Source organism: Protopterus annectens, chromosome 2.part1 (genome assembly GCF_019279795.1).
Source record: "Protopterus annectens isolate FY-2018-M chromosome 2.part1, PAN1.0, whole genome shotgun sequence".
In the NCBI taxonomy this organism is placed as follows: domain Eukaryota; kingdom Metazoa; phylum Chordata; order Ceratodontiformes; family Protopteridae; genus Protopterus; species Protopterus annectens.
This window is the reverse complement of record NC_056729.1, coordinates 813,748,126-813,766,728: the sequence shown is the minus strand read 5'-3', so window position 1 is coordinate 813,766,728 and position 18,603 is coordinate 813,748,126. Positions and strand designations below refer to the sequence as shown.

Sequence of the window (18,603 nt, the reverse complement as noted above, 5' to 3'; positions counted from 1 at the left end):
TCAAAGTAGTGGGGGTGTGGTGGGCAGAGCCCCAACATGGAGGGTGCAGAGGTGCTTCTTGCCCCCCTGCATACTGTAGTGTAGTGTGCTTGTTGCATTGTGTTTTATTGTTTTCTATAGTGTAGTGCGTGAAAATGGGTTTCGTTAATTTAGCCTTCTGTAATATGGGTTTTCGTTAAAGCCTGGTTTCAGTTGTGTGAGCTCATCTTTTTAATGTTTGGTGGATCGTACTTTCGTTAATAGAAAGTAGATTCAAATATATATAAATATATATATATATATATATATATATATATATATATATATCTATATGTGTGTATATATATATATATATATATATATATATATATATATATTATATACAGACACACACACACACACACACACACACACACACACACACACACACACACACACACACACACACACATATATGATATATATGCACGAATGAAAAGCAAATACATGGCATTTTAAGAAATACACCATCTGCCCATTTTCAAAATACAATAATGCCCTTCATGGTGGTTTTTATTTTTGAAAAATAATGAACTTTAGGTTGCGTTATCGGGTTCCTCAACATATGTATGCAGTCTGTTATTTCCCCAGTGATTCCCACCCTTTAAGGTATTATTGCTTACTTGCTAAATAACCTTAGTTATTGTTACAGTCAGGTGTCATGATAGGGTTTAACAGCAGACAGTGCCAGCTGGCAAAGAACAGAGGCAAAAGGTAAACCATCTTTTAAAACCTGCTAGATGTTCCCTCTGCAGTGCTTAGAAACTGTGGCACAATAAAGTATGTAACAGCTTTTAAAGCCATTAGTTCTACAGAGGACATTTCATTTCTGCCTGCAGTCTGTTTGGCAATACTAAGTACTTCAGCATCTTTCTATCCTGTCGAGCAGGACCACAGGAGTTATCCCCAGGGTGAATATCCTAATTCCCATCCATTCATCAAGATTTTTCTTGAAGAGTGCTAATGAGGAACTTTGCTTGACATAGATAGGTAGCTTGTTCCAGAGTATGGGAAGTCTCTGGGACAGGAATCTATCCCTCCAGCATGTTCTATTTATTGTGGTGACAAGGTTTAGATCCCTAGACCATGTATCCTGGAGGGATTGGGATTTCTTTAGGTGTAGCATGTCCAACAGCTCTGGGTTTGACATAGCTTTGTATGTTAGGCAGAGATCACCTCGGAGTAGGCAATATGCTACGGAGTAAAGCTGGAGTTTTTTGAGACAGTCAGCATAGGACAACTGTTTGAGACCCATAATCCTCTTGGTGAGGTACTTCTGTGGCCTTTCCAGCTGTTGCAGATGTCATGTTAGGTACATTAAAGAGGCATTGTACTCAATAATGGGTCTAATGAGTGCTGAGTAGAGGGGAACAATGACCTCTTTTTTCCTGGATGAGAACCCTTTTGTGATAAGGTGTGCCATGTAGAAGGATTTTCTGACTACTTTGGCAATGTGATTATCAAAGGAGAGACTAATGTCCACCTGAGTCACAAGGTCTCTTATCACACCTTTGGCATTAAGAGGACTGGCACCTATGTGGTAGTTCATGAGAACGGAGTTTTTACCAAAGGGGATGACAATGCACTTTTTGGCATTTAGCTTGAGGCCATGGCTCTTACACCAGGCATCTGCCTCAGTGAGGCCCTTCTGTAGGATGTCCACATCATTTGGGGACTCGACTATGGCAACTTGTTTGCAGTCATCTGCGAACATCATCAGCCAGAGGCCCTCTGCGTTAGCCCTTACTTCAGAGAAGTAGATACCAAAAAGGAGAAGACCCAGGACTGAAGCTTGTAGTACTCCACTTGTCATTGGTTTGAAGTCCGACTTGGAGTCTGCAACTTTTACAGTGTGGGTTCTGTCAGTGAGCCATTTGGCAACCCATCTTGTGACGTATGGATTTATACACAGTTTAGTGAGTTTATCTATAATTCCAGAATGGTGGATGGTGTTGAAAACCTTGGCGAGGCCAAGATAGGCTGTGTGATCTGCCTTTCCCTTGTCTTCAGCTTTGGTGACTGTTTCAAAGAAGTCATCAGGTTCAAGAGGCATGATCTGCCTTTCACAAACCTGAACTGCGTGGGGGTCCAGGGTTTTTAGGTTACCTATGTCTTTGTTTATGAGTTCCATGATGATGCATTCCATGGCCTTTACAGACCAGGCTAATAGGGCAATAGTTACCGGGGTCCATGGAGGCTCCCCCTTTGTGGAGTGGTATAACTGTTGTTGTGAGCCATTCAGTGGGTACAAAGCCTGACGTGAGGCTATGATTGAACATGGTGCTTAGGTTGGGGGCCTGTTCCTTCTGAAGTTCATGTAGAACACAGCCTGGGATGTTGTCCAGTCCCATGGAAGCTGTGTTCTTGGCTTTGGAAAGTGCAGTTTTTACCTATGCAGTTGTGATTTCAGGGGCTCTGTATACTTTTGGTGTAGATATGGGCCCTTTAGGGGGTGAGAGGGGAGTAAGGTTAGCACTGAACCTTTCAGCTAGGATGTTGGCGATATCAGTTGGTTCTGCAATTTTCATGCCATTGTGCTGTAGCTCAGAGCAGACCTGGGTGTTGCCATTGAGATCCTTGACATAGCTATAGAATGCTTTGTGGCTGCCCTTAGAATCAGAGGAAATCTTGTTTTCATAACTAGCTTTCGAGGATTTTATGAGGGGTCTCAGTTTCTTACTGAGGCTGACCAGGGAGCTCTTCCACTCATGGGATTTTACTCTGTTCTGCAACAGTTTCTTCCTTCTGTTGTAAAGTTTGTTTATAGTGGTGGACCACCATATTGGCTTCCATTTTTTGCAGCCTAGCATCTTGGTTCTATTAAGGATAGCACAATCCATGCACTCATGTAAGTGCTTATAGAGTGCATTTGTGTAGTATTCTGCAGTGCCCATCTACAAGGATGTCGTGAGGTTTGCCACTTCTGTCTTAAGAAGCATGAAGTTTGCTTTGGAGACATTTTTGCAGTGGTTTCTTTAATGAAGGGGGGCAGGATGTGGATATCTCTGGTGATTAGCTTATGGTCGGAGCTAAGCAATGAGGCATTAACTTCAGGTGTGGAACACTGGTCACTCATGTTGGTAATGACTAGGTCTTGTATATCGTTGCCCCTGGTGGGGGGTGGATAAGTTGATCTAGGGCATTAGATTTTATGAATTCTAGAAAACGTTGAGCAAAGGAGTTGGTACATGAGTAGTTTTCCCAGTTAGTGGTGGGGTAGTTGAAATCGCCCATTATTAAAGTGTTTGGATGGACCCTAATTTTTTCCAGTATATTAAGAAAAGAGGAGTGAGAGTCCTGGAGCATGGTTGGGGATCTGTAGCAAGCTACAATTTGGATTGCAGTTTTGCCCAGAGTTAGTTGCAGTTGAATAATTTTGGATGCATTATGTTGGGCAACTAGCCTGGAGGTGTGGATATCCTTAATGAATATGGACACACCTCTGACTTTGGTGTTCCGGTCCAGGTTAGATGGCTGAAAGGTATGGTATGAGTTATAGCCTGGTAATGCAGGAGTGCTCTCTGGAGCCTTGAACCAGGTTTCAGTCACAGCACAGATATTGATGTTCTCCATTTTGTGGAATGTGTCGAGTGAGTTCATTTTGAGGTTTAGACTTCTAGCGCTGAGTAGCATTACTCTCAGTTTTTGTTTGCCTGTACCTGCTATGGTGGTGGATTTGTCATTTGGGCCTTGCTTAAAAAAGGAACTACAGGGGCGGCAAGAGCCTTGGTCAGTATCAGGAATCCCAGGGGCAACAGGTGCAGGCCATCTATGGCTATGCATTGTGGCCTGACGATCATATCGTCCCAGCCAGACAGATACTTGATCCCTCAGAATGACACCAGAAGCTTAGCCAATTGTTGAAGTCAATCATTTTGTCCTTGTACTATGGCATAATTCTGGGTGAAGGTAAGATGCTACTCAGGGCTAGGGTCATACCTGCCTGAATTACAAGATTGGAGAGCTCTTCCATGTCTCTTTTCATGTAGTCCAACTAGGTACATCTCAGGTTGTTCACACCAACTTGGACAATGACTGAGTCATATTTGTACTTGTGGAGTGACCTGAGTGCGTGGGTCATGTGGCGGATCCTGCCACCCGACAGGCAGCTGACAGTAACCTTCTCCTTGTCTAGTCTGGTGAGTGGAACATTAGTCTGGCTGACTATAGAGCCACCTATGACTAACGTGTTGGGTACGTTGTTTTGCCTTATGGGCTGTGGTTGAGTGGCACACTGATTACGTGGGTTATGTGTCTTTTGGGTTGTGTTGAGGGGTGGAGGTTGTCTGTGTTTCTGCTCTGGCGGTCTCTGTTGTTTGGGCAGATTATTATTGAGAGCCTCCGCAATGTTTTTGTGTATCGATGTGTGGGTTTTGGTGGTATAGGTTTAGTGGGTCTATGTGATGAGTGTGATGTGGTGCAAGAGTTTACCTTCTCCTCTTGACTAACAAGTTCAGTCTTGGGTTGAGAGAACTTTGCTTCCAGTTTGTCTAGATAAATGCATCTCTCACAGGTTGTAGTGTTGGGTAGTAGGACATTGGTATTATGAAGAGAATAAGGAGGTCTGAATGTATCTGATCCAACATAAGTTTATGAAGCAGTGCAAACTGATTATCTATATCTCTTGTCAGTTGCAATGTAAACTGGGGGCAGTGGTAACACTATTTATAAGGGATAGTGGAAAATTTGATATGTGTGCCTCTACCATTCTTGCAAGATTAGGGTGTCGCATGTTATGAGACAAGCTATTTGAGGAACCTGTTAAGTGGAGATATGATTAGCCCCTTGGGGCTTGCCTATTATAAAAATACTTCACGAAAATATGAAGAAAGAAAGTTGTGGCACTGGAGAGAGAGAAAATCAGGGACCCACTGAAGCTGTATTCTTGGCCTTAGAGAAAGCATCTAAGACCCGCTTCCTACTGATAACTGGATGGGTTATATTAGATGGTATTTCCTGTGAGATGGCTGGGGGTGAGAGGGAGGTAAATTTGGAGCTAAATTTGTCAGTGAGACAATATATCTCCCAGTTTCATCAACATGGCTCCATTTACCAACAGTATGCTGACTTTGAGGTTTCAGACATAGCTAAAGGCCTTATGGTTGTCCTTGGCCTGAGATGCTATCTTTACCTCAAAATTTGAATTATTGGGCTTAATTAGTTCTCTTAGTTGTCTGTTCAGTTTGATGAGAGAGTTTTTAACTTTTTAGTGTTACACTTACTAATTTTAGCTATTACTTTTGTTTTATTATTTTGTTGTATAACCTGCTTAATTTTGCATTCCACCATGGTGATTTGTTTTTTGAGTTAGTTTTGGGCTTACCTCTGGTAGGCACAGCAGTCTCTATGCAACCATTGATATGGCTGTACACAGCTTCTGTGAATAACTACACATATGCTGCTGTGTTGTCTGGGTTTAGAGTGACTTGAATTTTTGACAAGGTATCACTTAATAAAAGGTACTTTGCCTTGGAGGAGCTTCTAAGTGTTATGGGGTTTGCAGTGATTATAAAAAGTGTCAAAAGAGTCTGTTTTTTGGTTTGAATTTACTAGAGAGGATACTGCATGGGGGAGGGGGAGTGCAGCATTCTCCCATATTTGTGAGTACCAGGTGCAATGTGCTTGTACCTCTAGTAGGTGTATGCACTAACTGGACCAAGTTGTTTACCTTTACAAAGTCTAAGAATCTGTGCACATGCAAATTTGCGGTCATGTGGGATTCCTAGTTAATACAGCAATAATTAAAGTCCGTCAGCAGTATGGTATTTTGAATGCTGAATGTCTCCAATAGGTCTATGTATGAGCTATAGGGTTCATGGAACACAGAAGGTGACCTTAGCTTGCTAGGACATGGCATGACACTTTGTCTATGATAAGTTGGATGTCGAGGAACACCATTGCATCATTCTGTTTAACCAACCTAGAGATATGCTTCTTGTTATGTAGATCAAGACACCTCCTTCATTAGACCCCGTCTGTGCAGTTGCTGGTCTAAATGTGTGGAAGGCAACAAAGACATACTACAGGTGGTGGCCAAAGACACAAGAAGCAGACCAGCTAGAGCGGGATTCAATCAATTAAAGTCAATATTGGAGCCCTAGTCCTAAGACTCCGAGCTACATGCCAATGACCCCATGTAGGTTAGAATTTCAAATACATTATCTTAATGTCTCAATGGGACAGTGGGGAAGACACAAATCAAAGGGGAATAAAAAAAACACTGGAATGGATTGCTAAACAAGTAAATGAGAAGCACAATATGAGTCTAGCAGCAAAACTGGAATATATGCAGATGTAAAAGCAACGTAGCAGCAATCCTGAGTAGAATTGACAGTGCTCTCAGTACTGCAATTCTACCACAGTCTAAGGAAGCAGATTATGCAGAAATGTATTAATAGCACTGTTTAAGGAAACATTATAGCAATAAATGACTACATGAGGCTTCAATCTGGCAGTAGTTCATAGTTCTGCCACAAATGGGAATGAAACTACAAGACTAAGGCCCAGATAGGTTCAAAATACAAGCAGCTAGTTTTTGCAATGAGTTTTACTTATATAAATAGAAGTCCAGTATAATGCATAAACACAATCTTCCCACAATTGCAAATAAAGCTACAAGACTAAGGTCCTAGAACAAACCAAAAAAAAATGCTATAACATGGAAAAAATCAGAAAAGTACAAAAAGTGTCACCACAAAGATCACAATACATGCAACTTATTGTATTTAAGCAGATTTGAAATAAAATCTGTTTGTGGTATAGACACAAAAGGTGGGGGAGGCAGAAGATGGATGCAAACTGACAGATGATGGATAGCTGGTAACAGTGTTTTTTGGACTCTGAACATTGTATGGGGAATAGCACAAGAGGGAGAAGAGCACCTGCTAAGTGATAGGGCAGGAGTCATGGATGGATGTCAGACTGGCTACAAGTGGAACACCCAGCCATCAGCCACTTCTATGACTAGTAGAATATGTAGACAATGTCTCTGGAGGTGCAATGGTCATGGCTTGGCATTCATGCATCTTTACAAGTCAAACCATAAGGTGATGCACACTGGTAAAGCAGACATCCAGTTGTTAATGCTTCTTGTATAACAACAGTTTCTGCAAGTGATGCTCATAGATAATGTTAGATCCCCACCAGGCCATCATATGCAGAGAAGCTTATACCAGCCCTCCTAAGAAGTTACCATAGACACCATCAGTGACACCTCCATTCTGCAGTCAAGATGTAGGCCTGTTAACTACTTCAAACCATATTCCAAAGGTAGTAGCCAGCTCACCCTTAGGTGGCCACCACCATGCCATGACCTGTGGATGCATACTATCTGTTAATAGTGTCCAAAGGGTGAGAACATAATGTTTAAGGAGGGGCATGCCACAGGCTGCTCATACCACTTCATAAGGCCAATACACAGATGAAAGAAGGGGTGTAGGGGATCTTTGTTCATAGCAGCACAATGAACATTAAGATTTTGTCAGATCTGCACAGGAGCCTGCACAAATGCTGCAGAATTCCAATTACAAGTGGAAAGAAATACACGCACAAAGCATAAGCACTCAACAGCCAGAAGAGTCTAGCCTACTTTTTGTGACAACCTGCCACGTCACATTCTCACTCTTTGGCCACTGTTAACAGAAAGTATGCAGACCTCAGTACACAGGTACAGCAAGTAATACAATAGGAGGGAAAATGCTTGCAATACATGGCTGTCTCATTTCCTAACCCCTCTACATTCCACTGCTGAAGCAGGTCAAGGTAATGCCACAAGAGGTCACCATACCTGTGCTGAAACTCATGAGCTGAAATGGGGATTTCGCTGGAATCTGTGTCTAAGCTAGCAAGCCTATATCAAGCATCCAGCTTATACTATGGTCATCCATACCACACCAGCTGGTATTCAGAGAAGTTTATCTACAAGACGAAAAGAATATCTAGATGTTTCTGACACATGTCCTAAGAGATCTGATTTTCACAGTTTCTAAAAAAAATCAATGAGCACTATAATTGTCCACCACACAAGGAACAGAGTAGTAGTCCTGTGAATATGGATACACATCTGAATATCACATGATGTATAATGTAGCACAGCAATAATGAGCTGCTAAACCTTTTCTGTGCAATATTTCAGAAATATGTGTCATGCAGGCAGTCTGCATGAACATGTTAGTCGCATGCTTCCCTAGATTACCCACAGTGCTACAAAACAGTTATTAGCATGATATAAAGAGTGGGTGTCATTTTGCACTAGAACATTTGTAAACAAATGCATAAGACTTTACACAGTAACTCTCTGAAATGGATCTAGAAATGCAGAAGGCAGAAAGCCCACCTGGAAAAGTATCCCACTTGTGTAATCAACACCTGTTATATGATGAGTAAGAACTCAGCACAATGGCATGCTACTGTTATGACCTTCTCTCAAGGCGGTGCAGACCATAGATTCTGGGCTCCTCGGGAAGGAATAGACTAAAGGGATGTGAATACCCCATAGAGCACTGCATCTTAAAGGGGAGGGGTGCAAGAATATGTACATGTCACTATATACAGCCAAAAGGCAAATAAAAGAAGAAGTGTATGAGTCCTGAAGGATGCCCATGTTAATAGCAGCATGAAGTACACTGAGACTTATGCTGAGTAGCACAGGAGTCTGGTCACCTTCTGCAGAATGTTGCTATGAGAGTTATTGGTTCATAGTTGGATGACTGACTGTCTCACCCATTCACTGACATGTGAAACCAACAGATGTGCAGGGCTTGACATGTACTTTTGAGAGTGTCAACAGGTAGAAAAAAACTCATCAACTAGGAGATAAAAATGTTAGTGTAGGCCCTATACACAAATGGCATGCACATCCTGACCAAAGATTCCCAAGACAACATGTATCAGAATGAGGTATAACTGGGCGTGATGCAAAACACTAATGTCGTGGGTGGCCATAATATTTCTGTCGATATGATTATTTCATGTGAAAACCAAAGATATGTTCACCATAGGAGCAGACCAACATCAAAGAAACATCTATTAGAGATGGAGAAATTCCTCCTGACCCCATCCATGGAAAGGGAGCAGACCCTTATTCCCAGAGATTCATTGTATAGGGAACTAAGCTAGCACCAACCACATGAGTATCTGCAGGGGTTGCATTAAGTTAGCATTGTCCTGTACAAGTCTGCCTGTTGCCCTACACTTTTTGCGTGACAGAATTAATTCACCAAAGGCCACTTGTATATCTATCCTTTCATGTACTTCAGGGCTGCAACTGCCACAATCCACACATCAAGGTATCTATGCTGCCGCAATCCTGATTATACTTGTGCATGTGGAGCATTGGAGTTATAGTGAGGACTACCTAAAGTATCATGTCTTCATACTTACATAGGTTCTACAGGTGTAGGAACTAGAACAACAAGTAAGAACATGCCTAATGTTTGTAGGCTGCCTGGTACCAGCTATGAATGTATTATGCATAAGGCACAGCATGGTAAAACAATAGCACTGTCTGCAGCACTACAAAGTGAGGCTTTACCACATCAGCAACATTGCAATCACCTGTGCAGGTACAGGCTGGCTCTTAAACATCACCACTGCAGGATGGCCATCCTACAACTGTGATTCCTATACTGACTCCCATGAGCCCATAGTCCAAACAGCAACTTGACATTCACATTGCTTTTTATGCATACACACAACAGGGGAAAGGAGTGGGGGTTTACAGTACCATTATTACTCCACAATCAAGAACCGAGCTGTATAGAACACGTGGCAAAATCAATGTATGTGCAGATCAATGATCTAGGCACAAACAGCTGCTGCCAGTAGCATTGTGATGTTTGTGAATGTGATCTTTTACTTGCATGAGAGTGTGCAACATGTGTAGGGAGCAGATGTTACTTCTCAGGTCATGCATACAAATATAGCCTCCAATGGTGCTTTGAGGAGAAACATCATAACTACTCTCAATTCTGTCTTTGCAGGTTGTGCAATACATGGCCATATGTAGGGTAAGATGCAATGAGCTCTGCCACATGACAATTCAGACAGAGTACACAGACCACTGTTGAGATGGCTTCATTGTCAACTATTGCTATACAACCTGTTGGGCTAGTCATTGGTGGTCTCACAATCAAGAGCAGTGCTGCTTCTCTGACTCACCACCTGGAACTCCTCACAAATGTTTTTGTAGTTCAGCATCTTCATCACAACCTTTGACTGCATGGGTTGTCATGTCTGTTTGTGTTTATTGCCCAGCTCTATAGACTTCCGACCTGAGACATCCTGTCAGGGTGCATTAACACAATCCCATAGTTCTATGTTTTTACTATCGCAGACAGTATCAGGTCCCATGACTACAGGTCAGCACAGTAGATACCACCAACAGTTATGGCATGATAGGTCAACTGCTATCATGTGATCACTGACTATCCACAAGCTGTTAAAAGAATATGCAGCATCTGAATTCACTTCTCATGACTGTAAACCACATTAAAGTATTGCTGTTATTGTGTCTCCTCCAGCACCTGTGCAAGTGATGATAAATGTGCCCTACGCAACTCTTAACCTGCATGAATATGGTTGCTTGAAGCATGCACTAGCAGTCAATGCACTGCCTGTCATAGCCTGAGAGTTAAACTGCATGCATCATTCTATTCTGTGCTGACTTTGTCATGAATCATACTTGCTGACTGCCTCTTCAGTAATGTCACTATGTACTGTGCCCACGTCCAACTTGCATGTGTAAATGCAGATGCTACATAGTGCCCAGATTATATGCCCTACTCTACTACTGCTGGTCTAACTGCTGTAGTTGGTCCTTCAGGGATGTTTCCATGTCACTGAAGTTGTTTCCTTAGTGCCATATTATGCCCTAAGGCACACGCCACACATATTTTACTTTAGGTTTCTGGTGCATATAGTAAAGCTTCAATTGATGTGTCAAGGAAGAGAAAATGTCCTTTCAGTAGTTCAGATATACACTCCATGGCATTTTGTGTTTCCTCATAGACTGCATTGTACACCACTTGTACTATAGCTTGCATCTTGCTAACTTGAGTCATCATAGATGGCTCAGAAGAATATATAGCATTAGCTATAACACATGGCAGTCACACCACTATGTGACCTGCATTTTACTTGCATGGTATATGCATATACTGGCTTATGTCAACCAACTATTTTTACAGCTACCAACTAGATGTCCCTGTGAAAAATCCTCTTACACAAAACATTATTTGTATATATATTAAATGCATATCATAACTGTGGATCTTGGAAACCCTTAGGGTGACACGTACACATTATATATAATTCCTCGAACATTGAACAATATCTGCTGGCTGAGAAAGTGGATGCCATTTCTACTAACATTTTTTAAGCCTTGTGAACCAGCTGGGTTCTTGATGGAAACGTGTTTGCAATCTGTGGCTTCCAGCTTCTCAGAAAAATGGATTATGCTGAAAAATGTCTGAGTAGTGATGATTTTCAAGTTTGCAGTCCTGGGGAATCACACATACTCCTACACATGCTGCATCATAACATTGAGGAATTGGTGAAGGTTATGTGAGGATGATGCGCATGGTATGTCCAATATGTCCTGTGTAGTTTGCTGGAAGGTTCCTGAAACTAAGATGACTACTGCTATGCATACATCTGTGCCTTCTGGGATGAATAATTCATGAATGTCTTATTATTCTGATTGATGGTGACAGTTTAATTATGTCTCATATGGTCTCCTTATTCATAAAGTATTGGTCCAAATTCTGGTGGTCTGTGAAGTGCTACTTTGTAAGGTGCTAATGGTATCTTATTCAATAGCTCAGATGCCTGTGATATGCAATGCTATGTACTGGCAGCCACTGCTACTACTAGCATGTTTAAACCCAGAACATAAAAAATTCTATTGCATGGAATAGATTTTCACTGCACTGCTGCAGAGTGCACTTTTTTATACATTCCTGAATCTTCTACCATGTCTGATGTTGATGTATACCTAAGCTGCATACCTCATACGCATATCATTACTCATTTCTATACAATTATGTAGCTATCTACACATTTTGCATACTGAGATATTTTCCTGTCTATGTTTCTGAATTACCTTTATCTGGCACTGCTTTGACATGTGATAATTTGTGCTACTCATTAAAACTAATATCTATGAATCCCAGCCTTAGAGTGGACCAATGGCCACAGCATCAGAAAACCAAAAGACAGAAAATAATATAAAAAGTTTCACAGCAAATAAAATTTGCATGATTAAAAGCTGTATCCATAGAGGCAGAATGGGAGCTGACATTGTGCCTTCTTCTAAATCTCTTTGAAAGTAACATTAACATATGTCAGGGGGAAAATGTATTTACATAAATGATAGAAAGGTGTAACAGGGAGGATACAGAAGAAAGATAAAGCATACAAAGGATAACAAGCAATTTAAACAGAAATGTAGGAAAATGTGAAAGTTGAGTCGTGATACAAAATTAAATTAAGAATGCAAAATGCAAAGTAATATTGTAGGAATAAATAACGTCTGGAAATATGTGACCAGCAAGAGGGGAAGCATTAGCAGCTAAAGAAGAAAGGGTTTAGAGCCACACACACACACACACACACACACACACACACACACACACACACACACACACACACACACGTGTGTGTGGAGGGTCTGTGAAAGCATATTGTGTGTGTGTACATGTGGCATGTTTGTGTGTGTGTGTGTGTGTGTGTGTGTGTGTGTGTGTGTGTGTGTGTGTGTGTGTGTCTGTGTGTGTGTATCGATGTTATGTTACTTTATATCATTTGAAGATATTTATGTTTGTGGATGTGGGTGTGTTTCTTCTCAGTATTATGGCATTTGTTTAAAAACAAGTGGTGTTCATGTAAGATGAAAAATAAAAAAAATGTGTACCAGTATGGTCAACAATTATATAATCATGGTCTAAATGTGTAAGACATGTCAGCTGTGCAGAGTAAAGCAATTTGGTAAAAATAAAATTCCATTTAACAGATGAGTAAAATAAAGACATTTGCCTTTTTAACACAACAGAGTGTGTAGAGCAGCTGAAACAGTGAATAGTTATAGTGTACTGCATGAGGACTTTGAACCCTTGATAATTATGGTTTTACTGCATGATGAATTTGTACATTATGACTCAATATGCAATGAATTCCACCTGTTCCCAATCTGACCATGATAAAGAGAGTCTTTCAGAATAATGGTGGACATTGTGTATATTATGACATAGTCTTAAAGGATATGTCACAATAACAGGGCACTTTTATTATGTGTTATTATTGTGAACTGGCCAGCAACTAATGACTCTGTAGATATAGATTTATATCCCATTTTGTATACAGCTTTACATAAAAATGCTAAATTAGAGGATATTCTGTTCAGTGTGGAGTCTCTGTCTGCTGCTCGCATTTTGTTATACTAAACAAGAGTGCTTATATCATCAGGAGGCATATACCACTCAAAGCACTGTTTGTTGTGTTCTCTCTCAATAGTGGAGAACACAAGGTACTTTCTTCATTGTTATAAAACAGTGGCGACTTAGTATTCTACTAAACTAAATCCTCCATCAGTCATTTTGTCATGTTCATGTGTATCACTGATGTTATAAGTCAAACCAAGATAATCAGTAACTGCTGTTTTAGAATCCATATGTCTTTAAGAAGTGTACGTTTGTGTGTCTGTTAGAACTGACCAAAATAATTTTATACAATGGAAGAACTAAGCGATACATAAAATATTCAGAATGACCTGTTTAGTGTACTATTGTTAACAGATATGAATAGAGTAAAATATTACTTCCAAAACTTATTCACTTGTTAATATAATCATGGGGGTTTCTGAAAGATAAACTGCTATCAACACCACCAGGACTTTTTTATTAAAGCATTAGAACTAAATTCTGGTTATTTTGATAATCACAAATGTATTCATATTTCCCACTGGCTATCAATAAGTACTCCCAATGTATTTTAGTAGGACTTGGCTCTAGATAGTTGTCACTGTTGAAGTAACACCCCTATCCCATGCAAACAAATAAGAAAAAAAAGTCGTGGATGGATGGATGGATGGATGGATGGATGGATGGATGGCTGGCAGTTATGGTACACTATAAACAATGCCAGTATATCATATAATGCCTAAATATCTGCTCATGACACATTTACATCCATTAAATAATTACTACAACTAGCTCCAGTTGTATATTTACCTGTCTTTGACATGATCACAATCATGCCAATCAAAACAGTAAGAAGAAGCCCATAAAGGATGATTATACCCAGTTTGAGTTTTTTCAGTTTTCTTATAACTTCATCATGCTGTGCTGAATCTGGAAAATATTAGAGAAAAGATTGTACGTTAGCAATACACAGTTGTTTTCCTATGATATTTCATAACCTTGTATTAAAATATTATTCTTTGGCTACTATATATAGACTGTTGTGCACAGTTTTGTTACTAGATATAGCTATATGTTGTTATGTCATATTTATCCTTCATTGACTGGGTTATTCCTACTAGGTTCATTGCTTCTTTTCGGGAGAGATCTGAGGTGGTATTTATAGTACTCATGGAAATTTGGCGAGGGTATCTAGCAACTTCCCCTACACTTTTGTGTAAGGGGAAGCTGTTTACAGCTACACTTCCTGTCTTCCATTCCATGTGTAAGGGTGGATCAGAGACGCAGGAAGCTGGTAATAGTAAGCATGGAAGTTCAAAAGGGAGATGTTGCTGGATTAAATGCTGATAGTAAGTCAGCAGAGACATTGTGTATGTCAGAGAAGGACTTGGAAGTTAAGGAAGCATTTGGAAGAGATGACAGTGTGTATGAAGTATTTGAAAAGGCAGGTGAGCTTTTTAAAAAGCTCTCAAAAGGGTTGGAAGGATGTGTAAAAGATTCAGAGAATTTATTATAGCATAACCTCTTTGAGTCAGAGGTTGCAACACAAGAGTGTATTGTTACAACCCTCCAGTCAGGAGGGTTGTGAGATGATTATCTAAAGGAAATGATTATGTAGAGTGAACCAGAAAGTGAAGTGGTGGCATCTTGGGGTGACATTATGGATATAAGCCAGGAGGAAGAAGTGAAAAAAAAACTACAGAAGGAAAAAAAATGTATACAATGATACTGAAAGAAGGGAAGAAACAAATAAGAGAGGGAGAAGGAGGAAGACAGGTTGTGAAGAAGAAGTTTGTTGTACATCTCAGCACTTAGGAAGAAAAAGAGCTTGAAAGATCTAAGGTATGGGATACAGTTATTACAGCCTTGGGAATATCACCAAATGAGGTAAGAGTCTTTATTCACATTAACAGACAGACTTTTTGTGACATTATATTTGAGACTGGGCAATATATGGAGAATTTTTAGAGAAGTTTGAAAAACAAAAGACTGTAGTCTATGGAACTCTTATGTAATGCTGTGGAACTCTTATGTAATGCAGACTTTTAATAGAGTGACTTAAAAGAGAATTACTGTACAATTTGGAATGGAGGTGGATAAGGAAGCATTGAAAGACTGTTTAAAAACTGTATGCAAATAAATGTTGGACATTAAGAAAATGTATGATGACAGAAGTTTATGGACTGGGGGTGGGATTGTGGGATTACTTTGAAGATGTAAAATGATAATATCATACATATCCCAAGTATAATAACTGTTGAAGGAAACAGATGTTATGTAAGATATAAGGGACAGCTAAAACGTGTGTTTTTTTTTGTGGGAAGAGTGATCATTTAATAAAGCAATTATGATAAAGAAGCTGTTTTGCTTGTGGAAACGTGGGACATGAAGCAAAGAAATGTGAATTGATGTGTAAAAAATGTGGAAAAATGGGACGAGACTCAGTTAATTGTGATAAACAATTACATCTTGAACAAAAAAGCAGACACAGGAATATATACATAATGTATCAGAAAATGATAAACATGAACATGAAAAACAAAATATCATACAAGAAGAAAATAAAAACACGAAGTATAAAGAAAATAAAAAGATGAGTAATTAGTACTTGAAACACGTGAAGAGGAAGATAGCAACTGGAACATAGTAAGAGGTAAAATAATTCAATAGGGGGACGAGTGAAAGATAGGAAAAGAAAATGTAAAATTGTGATTATGAAAGAATATAAAAAGAAAGATAATGGGTAAGATAAAAATATAATACACCTGGAAGAACTTGAGAGTCTTATCAAAAACATTAATAGGTTAGGTGTATTGAAATGGTGTAGACATGCATGTATTTATTCTAGAGGATACAAGAATCTTAATGGAAGATGAAAGGAACCAGATGCAAAACTTATGGGTTGGGAAAATTGTATGGAACATAAGAAAAGATACATGTTTAGGGATTGCTGTATTATGCAATGCAACAGTTACAGTCTTAGATTATACTTTAGTAGAGCTAGGTAGAATAACAGTGTTAGATATAAGATATAAAAAATGATGTATATAGAATTATTGCCATATATGCATATGTTACTAAATAAAAAAGAGAGGAAATGTCCAAAAATTCTTAAATTATGTGGGAATAAATATGGAAATAGAATAAGTAGGAGATTTAAATTCTGATTTGAGGAAAACAGAAGAAGAAGGGAATGATGTTAAAATAGTTTATGAAATAATGAAAAGTGGAATGTTTTATATACAGAATAATATACACTGAACATGTAAAAGAAATGAGATTAAAACAGAAATTGGTTATTTTATAATATCTGATAATGTGAACATTATTAAAAAGGAACAAAAGAAACAGGTTTCTCAGACCATTTGGCTATATAGTTAGAAGTAAAATAAAAAAAAAGAAAAAAGATTTAAATGAAGAAGATAGAAAAAATGATAAATTATGGGAAGGTCATGTAGAAATGAGAATATTTTATAAAAATTAGACTGATTAGTGGTTACATTTTAAAGGGAAGTGTAAAAAGTGCTTTCTAGAATGTCAAGCCATGAAAAGAGAGAAAAAAGCAAAACTCTACTTTGTTATTCAAACAGTATTCAGAGGAATGTTAAGAGATAGTAAAAGCTTTTATGGAAAAAAGAAAGAAAACTATGAAATGAGTCAAGAGAAGATTAAGAAAATGTTTAAGCAAAAGTACTTTTTACAAGAGAAAGAAGATGTGGCTCCATATTTGGGTAAAATGGTGAGAGAAAATGAGAGGGTAAGAAGAGAAATGGAACTAATGAAGAAAAAAAGATGAATGTGCAAAATTAAAGTAATGGAGCATTATATTAAGAATGCATTTAAGATGATAGAGATAAAAGAGATGCAAATATGGGAGGTAAATAAGTTAAGTAAAGTAGAGAATGAGATTATGGAAAAACATAAATATAGAAGAGTGTAAAAAATCTTAAATGACTTGGATACGGAGAAGGCTATGGGATTAGATGGAATTGAGCATCATATGTACTATAACATGAAAAATTGGCAAACGTATGTTTTGTAGAGGTTTTGAATCAATGGTTAGAAAAAGGGATAAGTGAAAAAGTGATATTATGGAGGCCATGAATTTTATATGGACAAATGGAAAAGGAAGACATTCAGAACTAGAAAAAATGGTATTAAACCATTCAGATTATCAAACATTTATGAGAATAATAGAGAAAAGATTAGGAAAAGGTGTAGATAGACTGCTGGAACCTATGATTTTTGGGAAAAAGTGAAAGGAAGTCAGGATTTATTATGGTTGTTAGTTGTTAAAAAAGGTAATATACGATATTATAAATAAAAAAGTGGAAGCTAAAGTGTTGGTTAGAGATGTAAACAAATAATTCAATAGAATGTAACATGAGGAATTATGAAGTATATTAAGAGACTATAATGTAAGTGACAAAATAATAAAAGTCATAAGATCAGTATCAGAATAATATAATTAAAATTATATTAAATGGATGGTTAAGTAAAGAAATAAGAATAGAGTGTGGGATAAGGCAAGGTTGTCCAGCAAACAGTGTAGTATTTGTGTTAGCTGTGAATGTGATTGTAAACACAATGAATAGAGAACTGAAAATAGCAAGGTATAGGATAATAGAAGGGCTCTATGTCCCAGTTAGTATTATTTATGCATATTCGTCTTATTTATGCAGGCAATATAGTATTAAGTACTAAAATTAAGAAATGGATGGAACAACGAATTAGGAAATTAAACAAGTACTTAAATATGCATGGTCTAAGCATCAACAAGGATAAAAGTAAATTCCTTGGATTATTGGGTGAGTTACAAGGTATTCACTTTAATGGTGAAGAAGAAGATTCTCTAGGAATAAGGTTTTATGTTAATATAAAGAAGGAAACACAATGGGAGAGACAGATACAAAAGTTGAGAGAAATATGCATGTTTTGGAGGTCATAAAGATTATCATATAAGAAAACAGTTTATTTAATAAACTCCATTCTTTTATGTAACATTACCTGTTTGGCAATTCTATATATGATCCCATCTAAATATGAAAAAGAACTGCTGTTGATTATATTTTCTTTTATATGGGGATCAAGATTTATCCCTGTAAGGAGAAGAATGTTGTATGTTCAGGAAGAAGAAGGAGGATTATGACTAATAAATCCTTTTGCACAT

General features: G+C 38.5%; 1 protein-coding gene across 1 annotated transcript in view; it reads right to left on the bottom strand.

The window, feature by feature from the left end:
- The window catches only part of MSR1 (macrophage scavenger receptor 1), a 522,563-nt gene that overhangs the window by 361,968 nt on the left and 141,992 nt on the right, over window positions 1–18,603 (bottom strand). The window contains exon 2 of the mRNA XM_044062502.1: window positions 14,244–14,363. Coding sequence (XP_043918437.1) covers window positions 14,244–14,363 — 120 coding nt within the window. The remainder of the gene's footprint in view (window positions 1–14,243; window positions 14,364–18,603) is intronic.